This window comes from Miscanthus floridulus, chromosome 16 (genome assembly GCF_019320115.1).
Source record: "Miscanthus floridulus cultivar M001 chromosome 16, ASM1932011v1, whole genome shotgun sequence".
Taxonomy (NCBI): domain Eukaryota; kingdom Viridiplantae; phylum Streptophyta; class Magnoliopsida; order Poales; family Poaceae; genus Miscanthus; species Miscanthus floridulus.
The window spans coordinates 85,938,379-85,951,536 of NC_089595.1; the positions used below are offsets into that span (position 1 = coordinate 85,938,379).

The 13,158-nt window shown below is 50.1% G+C and overlaps 1 protein-coding gene across 1 annotated transcript; it reads left to right on the forward strand.

Annotated features, from left to right (window-relative positions):
* Positions 1–8,533: 8,533 nt before the first annotated feature.
* LOC136513856 (peroxidase 2-like) lies at positions 8,534–10,071 on the forward strand. Its single transcript, XM_066507833.1, has 4 exons — positions 8,534–8,898; positions 8,991–9,185; positions 9,293–9,455; positions 9,585–10,071. The coding sequence occupies exons 1-4, from the start codon at positions 8,647–8,649 to the stop codon at positions 9,938–9,940; spliced, it is 966 nt and encodes a 321-aa protein (XP_066363930.1). The 5' UTR covers positions 8,534–8,646; the 3' UTR covers positions 9,941–10,071.
* The last annotated feature ends 3,087 nt before the right edge of the window (positions 10,072–13,158 follow it).

Here is a 13,158-nt window from a genome sequence, read left to right on the forward strand (position 1 = left end):
TAGGGTTCTGTGGATCGACTAGGGTAGATCTAGGCGGATGACACTTGGATCCGTAATAGCACATGCATATCTAAACCTAGAACACTACACCGAGAGGGAGATAGGGTAAGGGTGCTGGTGTTGAACCTGAGCCCTCGGAGGGAGTCGCGGTTGAGCTGGCCATCTCAGCTTCGGTGATGGAGGCAGCACACGGGCAGCGACGGGTGGAGTAGAGGTTGCCCGGACGTCGATGCAGTGCAGACGGACGGCGTAGCAGTGACGACGGCGAAGTCAGCGGAGCTTCCCGTCGCTGGCTGCGCGCCCTCTTAGATCGGTCTAGGGTTTGTCGGTGGGGTTTGCGGCTCACGGTGAACCTCGTACCTTGAGCCACCGCCCCCCCCCCTCTTTATATAGCGCAGTGCGACGGGGGCCCACCAACCATGTAGGGTTGGGCGCCCCCGATCAGGGCGCGTGACCAAGGCCCAATAGACCGTTGGGCTTATTGGTTGGGAGATCAATCTAACAAGCTCCGCCACTGCTGTGGGTGCTCTTGAGATTTGCTGGGATGGATGTCAGGGGAGTGGTTGGATATGCCAAGGGAAGGGAGTATTTACTGATAAGCTCGCGGACTTTTGTTTGGCATGGGCTTGGATTGGGTGCTCCGTGCTCGTTTGACCGGCTGACAGCAGCATGTCCATTTGAATGGTTTAGTTTAGCACTTGGCCACTACTGTCTATGGCTGCTGTTGTGTGCACCATCAATTCGGCACGCGGTTGCGATGCTAAAATATTTCCAGGATTGATCCATGCATGCCATGATGGCGGCATGACAAAAGTGACCGCGTTTAGTGGAATGATGACTGCGTGCTTGCGTATGCTCGCCGGAATTCGCCTCAAGCGACAGGCTTGGGAGCAGGGAAGGTGCCCAAAACTGTGTGGCATGTTCCATTTCTTCCGAGAAGTAGCAAAAGGGGACGAACTGTAGGGTGCAATTGTATAGGCCAAGGGTCCACGGGTGCAGGGTGCTTTGCCATCCCTGCCGACTGCTGGCGACCAACCATGGCTTGCAGTTGCGAGAGGAAATGGCCGGTCATGTGGCCGGGTCAAAAGAGAGTCTCTCAGATGAGGAAGGTATAGACGCCCAGGCCTAGAACCATCAGTATCTTCAACGCTGCAGTAACAGGCCCCCGCGTCGCTCTCTCCCAAGGGGCGACTCGGGCGGCGCCTTTTCTCCGCCGCTGGCCGGCTCCCTCCCTCGCGCCTCCCCTGGCCGCCGCCGGAGCTCGATGCCGGTGTCCGGCGGAGGGCAAGGATGGTGGCGGCTGGGCGTTCTTCCCCCCTCCCTCTCTCCCATAGGGCACCTGTGTGGGCGGCGGAGGCGGGTTCCGGCGGCGTGAATCCAGCCCAGATGTGGGTGGATCCGGTGTCTTCCCACCCTGATCTATCGTCCCCATGCATGCATCTGGTGGTCGGAGGCCTCTTGGTGGTGGTGCACGAGCGAGATGACGGTGAGGATACCTCACATGTGCTGCGCGTGGCGGCAACGGCATGAAGGCAGCGAGTGGGCTGCGCGGCGACGGCGTTGAGGAGGCTGAACCTGGGCTGCGTGGAGGCAGGCCTCGGTGTGGCGCGGGCGGGCGTGCTGGCTATGGAGCGGCACGTGAGCCTCGCAAGTGAGCGAGCCGGTGGCAGGGCGGCACGCCCGCGGCATGACGGCGTTGGTGCTACCCATACATGCTGCTTACTGGTGTGGATGATGGCCACAGGCATTGGAGGAGTGGCGACCGGCTTCTCAGTTTGGCCATCCCCTGACACATTGGTACCACGAAGTGGAGGATTTCTGGTGGCGGTGCTCCGACCGGTGGCATGGCATCTGCCGGCAGTTGGTGTCGTGGTGGTGGAGACCAAGTCGACTACTGAAGAGGCAAGTGTCCTCGGCGGACGAAGATGGTCAGGTAGAGGTGCTGATGCAATGTTTGGAGGGCACGGCTTCTGGGTGGTAGTAGGAGGGCGACGGTATGGCGAGCCGTGCACTAGTAGTGACCGCGAAGTTGACGAGAAGGCCAGCGCGGAACGAGGTGGCCAGCGGAAGCTCGTTGCCGAAGTGGCTTATGGTCACGAGTGGCTTGGATCTTTTTTATTAATTGGTCCAATGGATGGTTTGGGTTATGTATAATCTTGATGTTAATTATTTCTAATCACTTGGTGGTGCTAAGCATAACCTTAGCAACTTAGGCTTAGTAAATAAAACATGAGGCGCTTTTAAGCTTTTTGTGGATTAAGAACTCGTTTAAAAGTGCACTATATTTTTTTATGAGCGGAGTCAAGTTGGAGTATAATTTTCTGCACCATATGGAATTTCATTCTAGCATCCGAAATGATGGATTCCCTCCTAGCTCGGAGGATGGTTGCCGTTGTGTGCAACTTATGCATGCCCAAGCCTGTGGAAAGCTTATGTATGATGCGTTGGCTTATCCCAAGCCTCCTTAACCACCTCTTAGAACGCAAAATCTATCAGACGATCGTTCGCACCCGTAGACGAGCGTGCGACGCAGCCCGGCCCACATGCCCGCGCCTATGCCGACGAAGAAGAAGAAGAAGACGGCTGGGGTTCCGGTGAGGAGCTCGCCGGCGTCGAAGACGAGGAGCTCATTGGTGTTAGGGTTTCGAGGTAAGATCTATTCCCCAGCGGCCTTAGAAGGGGGTTTGGCGGGCAATGGTGGTGGTGGGCGAGACGGCAGCGGGGGCGCCGCCCACCGGTGCGGTGGGAGATGGCGGTTGGGCGGGGCTGGCTGTAACACCCGAGGTGTTTGGCTTCTACTAATTGCATTTCGTTTCATAAACATATGCATCAACTATGTCATCATGCCATTGTCCCTGAAACATACATATGAAACATTCACATATTCTGTTTGTTTCGTACTTGATTGCTTGTGAATGGTAGTAGTGCAACATATGAATGCAACATGAATTTCTCATATCTTGAAGCATGGCAACATGGTAGTAATGTGACAAGTATAGGATAACCACAAGGTCATGCAACATGTGAAACATTGTATTGAAACATATGAATGAATTGCTTGTTTTAATTGCTTTATCACAGGGGATCATTAGAAGTGGTATAACAATTTTGTAAAAGTGGTTGATTATGGTCTATTACACCTTAACTATACTTAGGTTACTTGTTGGAACATTGTTCATGTAGATCAAAATGACCAAAATGCCCTCAAGTGAAGGTTTGACTAGAATTGACCCTTGGTGTGTCACTATTTGACTGATTCAAAAGACCAGCTTAGAGACTTTGCATGGCTGTGCACCCTTTACCAAAGTTGTAGCTAATTTATCAAGGAACAAAAGTTGTTTTATGGCCAACTCATGAAAATGTGTGGAACATGGTCAAACATGGCCCACAAGTCAGATTTCCATGCTGGATTCACACTTACAAATTTTCTAAGTCTTTTGGCAATTTTCAGTTTCGTGTATCCCTGTTTGGAGGCTTGTATCTTCCAATCCAACCCGAATTAGTCCAAGCTTCAGTTAACAAAGTTGTTGTACTCACTTGGATCTTTAAATTTGTTAACTACACCAGGAACCAGATCGTCATGGATTAGGAGTTAACCATCGTCAAACCTGCTCTGTTAGTCATCGTCGCTGAATCCTGAATCGCTGTTTTCAGAAATCGGTCAGTGACCATCATGGCCGACTGGCTTAGGCGACGCTCGCCGCGTGGCGTTCATGCGCTGCCAAGGTCACCACGTCGCGCGTCCGCGCTCCTGAAGGGAGCCAGCTCCTGCCCGAACGCGCTCACCGCTCCATTTCCCCCTCTCGCCTTCTCTACGCGCAGCGCCAAGCCACCGCAGCCATCCGCCATTGCCGACCACGCGTCGCCGTCGTCGTGCGCGCTCGCCACCGCGAAAACGCGTTGCCCAGTCCATCAGTAGCCTCGCCGTGGTCTTCTCTACCCTCTCCACCTCACCGTTGGGTCAATCAAGCCTCGGTAAGGGCGAATCGTCGGTTTCCTTCCACCGCCGCCGTGGCTACCTTCGCCGGAGTTGACACTCCACACGGCCAGCGGTCCTCGCATCCTTGCCATCCCTCCTCCGTCTCGCGCTAGGGTCTAGGCATGCTGCCGTAGCTCGTAGGGTCACCCTATTGGGCTGCGACGCCGTATCGTCGTCGGAGCCGGCCGTGACGTGGCCGAGCGCCGCCGTGGCCATTGCCACCCCCGCTAGCGGCGTCAATAGCTGCAATAGAAGGTTCCCCTAGGTCCGCTCGGGTGAGGCGAACAAGTTGGAGCCGTTGCCGTCACCGAAGAAGCCACCGGCGACGAACTACGCCGTCGTCCGCCCGTTCCCCTGTCTGTCTCGCTGACGCGCGGGCCCCTCCCGTCAGTCGCCGCGGCTGAGGCGGGAGCCCAGCGTGGGCTGTGCCGCGTCTTGGGCCTCGCCAGCGCGTATTCGTGGGCCGTCGTTTCCTCGGGCCGGCCCAACATCAGTGAAATGGTTTCCTTATTTGTTTTATTTAACTGTTTTTCATAGTTTGGTGTATAGATTCAAAAATATGTAACTCAAGTTTGGTAGATCCAAAGGATATGGTTCCAATTTTGTTAAGTTCCTGGTCATGTCTAGTATTTAACAAAAATATTATATGAGCACATGTTTTAGAAATTTTTGATGAATTAAATAGGACTTTGAAATGTGTTTTTAGATGCATGCAAACTTGTTTGAATTGTATCTTGAGTTTCTGTGGTCCAAAAATTATGAAATTTTGTGGGTAGTCTATTATTGCTTATTAGAAGCTCTGGTTAAAATTTCAGAGCTAGTATATGTGTAGTTTTTAAGTTATAGAAATTCCTTTTATTAATGGATGGATCTTGTGTGAATTTTCATAATTTTTCTATAAATCCAGTAAAGGTAAAATTTGGTGAGTGCTATTCTTATACTATAAGGATGCTAGGAAAAATGGGAAATCTGTTGCTTGACACTTTTTAATAAGGTTTCCTAATTATGCTAAAAATAGACATGCCACCTGTTATTTTGGATACAGCAAGTTCTACTTGCCCAATGGCTTTGAAATTTTTATGGTAGTCCATGTGCAGCATGAGATAGCTACTATAATTTTTGTAGATTTTTATGAATAGTTTTACTATATATTGCTTAAATCACCTAATTAACTAAATAAATTGGAAAAGGATATTAAATAATTTATTTAGAAGTTGGCACTATACTTTCTGATGTTCCTTAGGTATGAAAAACAAGTTGGTAAACTTGGTTTGATCAAATTATGCTTTTGCACAATCATTAAATAATTAAGTTAGTAACCCTGTCATTTCTGGACAGATTCTAAGTTTACTGGAATTCGATTTGGTTAACATAAGAATCATGCTTTGGTGTTTACAAATGTTTTGTAGAGAATTTCATAAGCTTTCCAGAATGTCCTCATACAAGTCATTTGGAATTGTAGAACTTTGGTTGTGATTGAATTAAGGGACTACTTGTATGCATATGAAACTTTAAATGTTAAATTATGTATACCTTTACTATTTCTAAGTTGTGGTAATCTTCCTAGGTGTTAGGCCTTTAACCGAAGATGAGCATCTTTATCTTAGGTTATGCAAGTTAGGTAAGTTGATCTTGTTCTTTAAGTTAAGTTAGATACATGCTTAAAGTGATTTGAATAGGGCTAGTCTTACTCGGTAAACGAGTGTCCAATGATGTTTTCGGTAAACACTTACTGTGATTCATTCATCATGAGCATCATGTCATTCCTTATGCATCCATGATATTTATCTTTTGCATCGGCATGCAATAGGTGTACCGGAAGGAGTAACCCTGCTGGAATTCGAGGAACCGAGCGAGCAGCAGCAGCCGACGCCGGAGATTCAAGAGGAGTAGCCTTCAGGAGAAGTGCCAGACGAGGTCGCCGTTGAGTGCCCGGACCACCGTCCTTGCAACTTTGTAAAAGGCAAGCCCCGGAGCATATTAAGCCTCCTAATTTCCGAAATGCAGTTACAGTATTATTATTACATATATTGTTGCATTAAGTTTAGGTGTTGGATGCAAACACTTGCTGCATTGGTTACCCAATTCCTTGTCCAGATATTGTTACCCTGAATCCTATGTAGCTCAGGCTCGTGTAGTGCTTAGCCCTGCTTTAACATGGTAGAAGTCAGGTGATTTCCTGTCACCTGCGAGATATAGGAAGATACATATGGCACGGTTGGCTATATTTGCTATCGTGGAAAAGAACCAGTCTTAATTTGAAATGAAGACCGGACGGAGACTTGCCGGTTTGCAGTGACTCCGTCTGCGTCGCTTAAGGACTGATTCTTGGAGCCTTTCCTATTCATGTTGAACGCATGCCTCTCTCTTAGTTGGCCGGCCTGAAGACCGACCGCGAAGCCGAGTAGCTCAACTCAGGCTGGGAGTCGATAAGTATAAAGTACGCCTCGGAAGGGAGCCGTAGGCGTGAGTCCAAGGGCAGGTGATTTAAAAGTCCTGATCGTCCTGGCAGAAGGGTAATCCCTGAGAGCGCTGGCACTGATCGAACCCGCGAATTTGGTTCCTGAGTTGTACCAAAGGTAACCCACGGCTACCCTTGCTAAGTATGCCAGGGTGAGAGTTAGGAATACCCCCTCAGCTGAGTTGTAATTCGATTCGAGTCGCCGTCTCTCCCGGTTAGTGAGAACTTGATGGGCTTATCTCCAATGTAGATACACTTAATAACATAATGGTTCGGAAATGATGATATGATGATGACAGCCTTATTATACCTGCTATGGTTAATATTGTTTGCTCCTAATAATTGAGTGCTCTAGTACAGGTGCTAATCTAGTGGACAGGTAAATAATGATGAGCTTGATGCTAAGTTTAAATTGGTTACTATAATCATAAGCTTTTTTATGCAACTGTGTCAAGCTAGCCCACCTGAAAAGCTTTGCATGATCCTTGGTGTCTTTTATTTCTGGTTTTGACGGGTAAGTCTAGCTGAGTACCTTCTCGTACTCTGGGTTTATCTCCCACCTGTTGCAGATGACCAGTTCTACTTTGGTTGCTGCAAGTACTGCCTTCTCCCAGCTGGGGATGAAGACTAGACCGTTGGGCGCGGTCTCTACTAGTTCTCGTACCTGATAATGCTTTTGTGGGACATGACTCAACCTTGGCAATGTAATTGAAAACTATGATGTTTTGTACCAAACTATGTTGCTTCCGCACACTCAAACTTGGTTTGTAATATTCTCTTTCAACTCTGATGGATGTAATCCGAATGCTACTTATGAAATGTTGTAACGGATGATGTGTTGTGTTGAATCACTACGATCTTGGTTTGTATGTCGAGAGTTGGTTGAAATCCTTCGTGATTTCCGGACTACCGGGATTATGGGAGCTTAAGTACAGGAATTTGATCGCTTCGGTGATTGTTTTTGTACTTACGTTCTTATGATTTGGTCGGTTCTGTTACACTGGCGGCAGGGCGTTGTGGCGGAGCTTCACCGGCGCTGTGTGTTTAGGGGGAGGGCGGGGTCATGGGGCGGGGGCAGGAGGTGGGTGGCGCGGCGAGGCGTCGGGAGCCGTCGGACGCCGGTGGTAGGGGCGGGGCTCCGGGGGCGAGGACGACGACGGCGAAGCTCACCGGCCCTGTGTTTAGAGGAGGGTGGGGTCGATGGGCTGGGAGCGGGAGGCGGGTGGTGCAGCGAGGCGGTGGAAGCGAGGGCGGGGGTGGGGGCGTGGACAGCGTCGACAAGGAGGAAGAATAAGATGGGAGGGAACGTCGCACGGAGGAGAAAGACAGGTCGTGCGTTCCGCAAATGCTCTGCTCCCTCTTGGAAGCGTGGCAGGCGCACCTACAAATTCTCGGTTCTGGTCATCTGAAAGCTCCTTTGTGATGAGTTGGCTACAACCTACCACTGATTACAATATACACTATGCATTTTACAGAGGTATAATAAAGAAAGATTGACAAATGTATTTGCAACATCCTAGCACTGATTAACAAGATATGATTAACAAGATATTTGCAACACGATCGGCTGTTTCCTGGCAGCTGCAAACCATGGCCCATGGTTGGTCACCAGCAGTCGGCAGGGATGGCAAGCACCCGTGAACCCGACACACTTGCACCTTACGGTTCGCCCCTTTTTGCTACTTCTCGGAAGAAATGGAACAGGCCACAGAGTTTTGGGCACCTTCCCCGGCCGGCCGCTGCCAAGCCTGCGGCGAATTAGTTTCGGCGAGCATACGCAAGCACGCAATCATCATTCAACTCAACGTGATCCATTTTCTCATGCCGCTACCATGCATGGATCAATCCTGAAAGAATATTTTATCATTGCAACCGCGTGCCGAAAAGGAAGGTGCACGCAGCAGCAGCCATAGAGAGAGTGGCCCAGACGCCAGTGCTAAACTAAACCATTCAAATGCGCATGCTCCGGTCAAACCAGAGCACCCAAAATCCCAGCCCAGGCCAGAGAAAAGTCCGCGAGATGTCCGCGAGCTTATCAGTCGAGACTCTATAAATACGTACGTACTCCATCATTCCGCACATCCAACCAGAGTCCTCTCACATCCATCCATCCAACCAGTCCGCGACGCTGTCAGTAGCGAGCTGCTAGTGCTAGCCCTCTCCAGTGATCGTAGCAGCTCGATCGGCGTTGTGCAAGTGCGCGCGCATGGCGGCTTCCTCTCGCGTCTCGTCTCCTGGGTGTCTGTTAGCCGCGTACTGCGCTCTCCTGCTCGCCCTGGCTGGAGCCGCCCGTGGCCACTCTCCGAGCGCCGGCGCGGCGCTGAGCTCCGCGTTCTACGACCAGTCGTGCCCCGGCGCCTACGACGTCGTCCGTCGCGTCATCCAGGACGCGCGCGTCTCCGACCCACGCCTCCCGGCCAGTCTCATCCGCCTCCACTTCCATGACTGCTTCGTCAACGTACGTGAGCTGATCAAGAGTGCTCGTGTAGCATGTTGCGCATGCACGCATTTGCATCATCTGACATGAATGAGCGCCAAACAATGTTTCAGGGTTGCGATGGCTCCCTTCTTCTGGACGACGATCTCCCGGCGATCCAGACCGAGAAGAACGTGCCAGCGAACAACAACTCGGCGCGCGGCTTCCCGGTGGTCGACGGCATCAAGCGCGCGCTGGAGGAAGCGTGCCCGGGCATCGTCTCCTGCGCTGATATCCTTGCCATCGCGGCCGAGATCTCCGTTGAACTCGTAAGCTAGCTAGCGTCCGAACTAATCCTCTGACTGCAGCTACCTCTATCTAGCTTCTCGCCTGACCTTAACTGACGGAAAAGAATCGTGCACGGAACTGGGCGCAGGCTGGAGGACCACGCTGGAGGGTGCTTCTTGGCCGCCGAGACGGCACGACGACAAACGTTCAGAGTGCTAACAACCTTCCCAGCCCTTTCGACTCCCTTGCCAAGCTCCAGGAGAAGTTCAGAAACGTCAACCTGGACAACACTGATCTCGTCGCCCTCCAAGGTAACTACACATACTGAATAATTCATAGTACATTTCAGCGATATATAATTTGTACGTGCAGTTCAAACTTGCCGATGCAAGTTTTCATACGGCGCGCACACTGATATAAACAAAAAAATTCTACTCCAGGAGCACACACATTCGGCAAAGTCCAGTGCCAGTTCACGCGTCACAACTGCTCGGCGGGGCAACCACAGGGTGCACTAGAGGACCTGGACCAGGTTACACCCACCGTGTTTGACAACAAGTATTATGGGAACCTCTTGCATGGCCAAGCGCAGCTGCCGTCCGACCAGGTCATGCTATCCGACCCTGCGGCGCCGACAACCACTGCACCTATTGTTCACCGGTTCGCGAGCAACCAAAAGGATTTCTTCACAAACTTTGTGGCATCCATGATTAAGATGGGCAACATCAGCCCACTGACAGGGAAGGATGGAGAGATCAGAAAGAACTGCCGGAGGGTCAACAGCAAACGCTTTTGACGAAGACTCTCATTCAATTTGATTGATTTCTTTTTTTTAACCTATTATTATGATGTTCGCGCGAATCATTCTTGTGTCATTCTTTAAGATTGTGATAATGTATGTACCCTTTTTCGTGTTGTTGGAAAGCAAATGTGAAAAGTGTTTTTACACCACATGTATATGCATTTCTCAAAAATATAGTTTCTATGTTGTTAATAATGTCATGTGTGACCAAGTGTTCCTCTCAACTTTAATTTAATGGTCTCTCTTCAGCTGGTGATAAATCCATTTTCTCCGGTAGGAAAAATTATGTCGATCACATGATGAAAGGTGGCAATTAATCAAACAAATATATCTATATATTTGGATCTCACACACATATATCTCCGGTAGGAACAGCTTAGGGTGTGAGAGTTCAGGAACATTTGAAGTACGTTGTGGCAGAATTGCCTAATCTAATGCCTCTGAGGAGTACTTGTTTTTCATTAGACACTAGGTATTCAAGAGAGGACACTAAACGACGCAGTTCCGTCGAGCACACCCCAAGGAAGAACTCGAAAATCCACATTTTTTCATCAGGATCACAAATGAGAGAATAAAGCTTACAATATTCTTAAGTCATTTCTTACATCACTTTATTACAGTAACAGAATATTACCTCAATTGATTATAACAACGGGATATAACAATGTTATCAGAGTTACAGATGAAGCAAAGATTAATTTAATGACATGATGGAACATTAACGTAGTGGACATTTATATATAAGAGATGCTAGCAGATTTTACATCTTTTCTTATAAAAACCTTTAGTGAGGGTTATAAATAAACACTACGGTCGTAGCGTGAAGGAATCCTCTCTGAGCCCACCAGGAGGTTTCCACACACAAGAGTCAGCTCTAAGTATCATCCGATCACCTAGAACAGGGGGAATAAAACCCTGAGTATTCGATTGTACTCAGCAAGACTTATCCGACAGGAGAAAAATAAAAGACTCCAAGGATATGCAAGGCTTATTTGGCTCGTGGATTATTGCATCTACGGAAGCATTACTAAACGTGCGTCCTTATATTCAATTTTATAGCAGTCATCATTAGTTCATTAACTAACCATTCTATGTAAGCACATATTGCTACTTTCAAGCAGGTGGTAAGCAATCAGAACCATTTTATCACCTTTCAAGTTTCAGTTCTTACTATGGTGTTAGACCATAGCCTAGTCGTACCGTCTCACAGAAATGGTGATTCGCGAATCAATGTATCCCAGCTGGGTACCTCAAAACACATGCCCCGTTTGTACTCTAGGCACAAACAAGACCAACCCATTTATGGGGGTATTAACCCCTATACCCTTACGGCTAGGCTTGGGCCGGCCCGGATCAGAGGGGCCGGTCCACTGGAAGACGATGCGCGGCCCGGCCAACCTGTTCGGAGTCCCGCGCAAGGAGTCAAGGCAGATTTGGAGATCGAGCAAGATCCTGGTCGGTTAGAATATGAGTCCTTATCCGGCCACCTATGGCAATTGTAACTGGCTATGATTAGTTTCCAGATCTGTAACCCTGTCCCCCGGACTATATAAGGCGGGCAGGGGACCCCTCTAAAAAACATCTCTCTCATTGACAGACAGCAATACAATCAGACGCAGGACGTAGGTATTACGCCTTCTTGGCGATCGAACCCAGATAAAACCTCGTGTCTGTCTTGCGTCACCGTCTTATTTTGTGGCTTGCGCATCTGTCTGCCGACAATCTACTACCTTGGGCATAACCCTAGGTAGACTGCCGACCATATTTCGTCGACAGTGGCGCGCCAGGTAGGGGTGTGCGTACTGCTCTCCAAGCAAACAAGATGGTCATCATCTCCGGCTCCGTGGCTACGCCGAACGGCCTCACATTCATCGTCGGCCAGATCACCTGGACCACCAGCTCCGACGACTTCATCGCCATGACCACGGAGGAGGCGCGGATTCAGTCTGCGTCGACCGCTGCTTCTCCTGCATCGGCTACGACTCCGACCACGGTGGATACGGCTCCGACCACGGTGGAAACAGCTCCGACCACGATGGGTCTGGCTCCGACCAGGGTACATCTGGCTCTGACCACGCCTGCATCATCTTCAGCCACACCGACAACCCGTCGTCTGCTTCCCTGCTACAAAGGGAAGTAGATCGACAACACCGACCTGCTCGACTCCATCGATCGGGTCGGCACCAAACTCGCTGAAACCCTAGCTCTGGTAAGTTCAATTCAAAGTCAACCTAATGAGCAGGTAACCGCTCCCCACGACAGATCTACCCGACCAGCTCGGGCCAGTCGTCCTGCACGACTCGGTACAGATCTCGTGGTCATATCTACTCCTAAAGGGCGCTCCGCTCATCGCCGGCCAGCCTCCACGACGGGTCTCCGGCTCTCCGAGTACGAAGCCTCGACGGAGAACTACCAGGCCCAACCCTACAGCCTGCGAAACGGTGCCTCCAACTACGCGTATAATATACAACGCCGCTTGGATTTGTGTTTTATACATCGCCCTCGGCCGAAGCCACGCAACTTCGTTAACATGATCCGGATTGAGGATTATCAAGGATCCGTCCACACAATCCAAGAGGGTGACTCTAGCTCCTCGTCTGGCATTGCATCTAATGCCTCCGTCCACACTGAGCTCCAGCATCATGACGATGAAGGCATCGAATACGATCTGGATATCCCAGACCACGCCCCGAGGTTCCCACAATTCCCGTCTTTCCCACCAAGGCGAGGGGATTTGATCAATGTTGTCAGTAATGACGAACCACTAGCAGTCGGCGAAACAGAACAAGAAAGGATTGCATGCGAAGCACGCAATATTGACCGGTTTAATCGCCGACAAATCGAAGCCGAAGCAGAAGAGGCGGCATGACGCATAAGGGTCCAGCCACGCGACCTCAACAATGCCTTCGACAGGGTGGGGGACAAACAGGTCTTCAGGACTCCAAGCGCCAACGTAGCCATTGCTATGGCGACAATGCAACGGCTACCCAATACCTCGGAAACCTAGGCAGTTCGCGATGAAATACAAGCTTATCTGATGGCTGCTATGGCCCAGACCGCAGAGATTGTAAATCAAGCTCGGGCTCCATCCGTCTTAGTCGAGTCAAGCCACAGCCGCCAGTACTCAAGTCGCTCACAGCCACCCAACCAACGTGGCTCGCGCAACAACGACCCATCAGACAACCATCAAGGCGGAAACGGTGGCCATGATG

Excerpts from the sequence above, each read along its gene's own strand:
- LOC136513856 (XM_066507833.1), top strand. The coding sequence starts at position 8,647 with ATGGCGGCTTCCTCTCGCGTCTCGTCTCCTGGGTGTCTGTTAGCCGCG. Across the intron at positions 9,186-9,292 it reads CCGAGATCTCCGTTGAACTC|GCTGGAGGACCACGCTGGAG; the intron begins GTAAGCTAGCTA and ends AACTGGGCGCAG. Across the intron at positions 9,456-9,584 it reads TGATCTCGTCGCCCTCCAAG|GAGCACACACATTCGGCAAA; the intron begins GTAACTACACAT and ends ATTCTACTCCAG.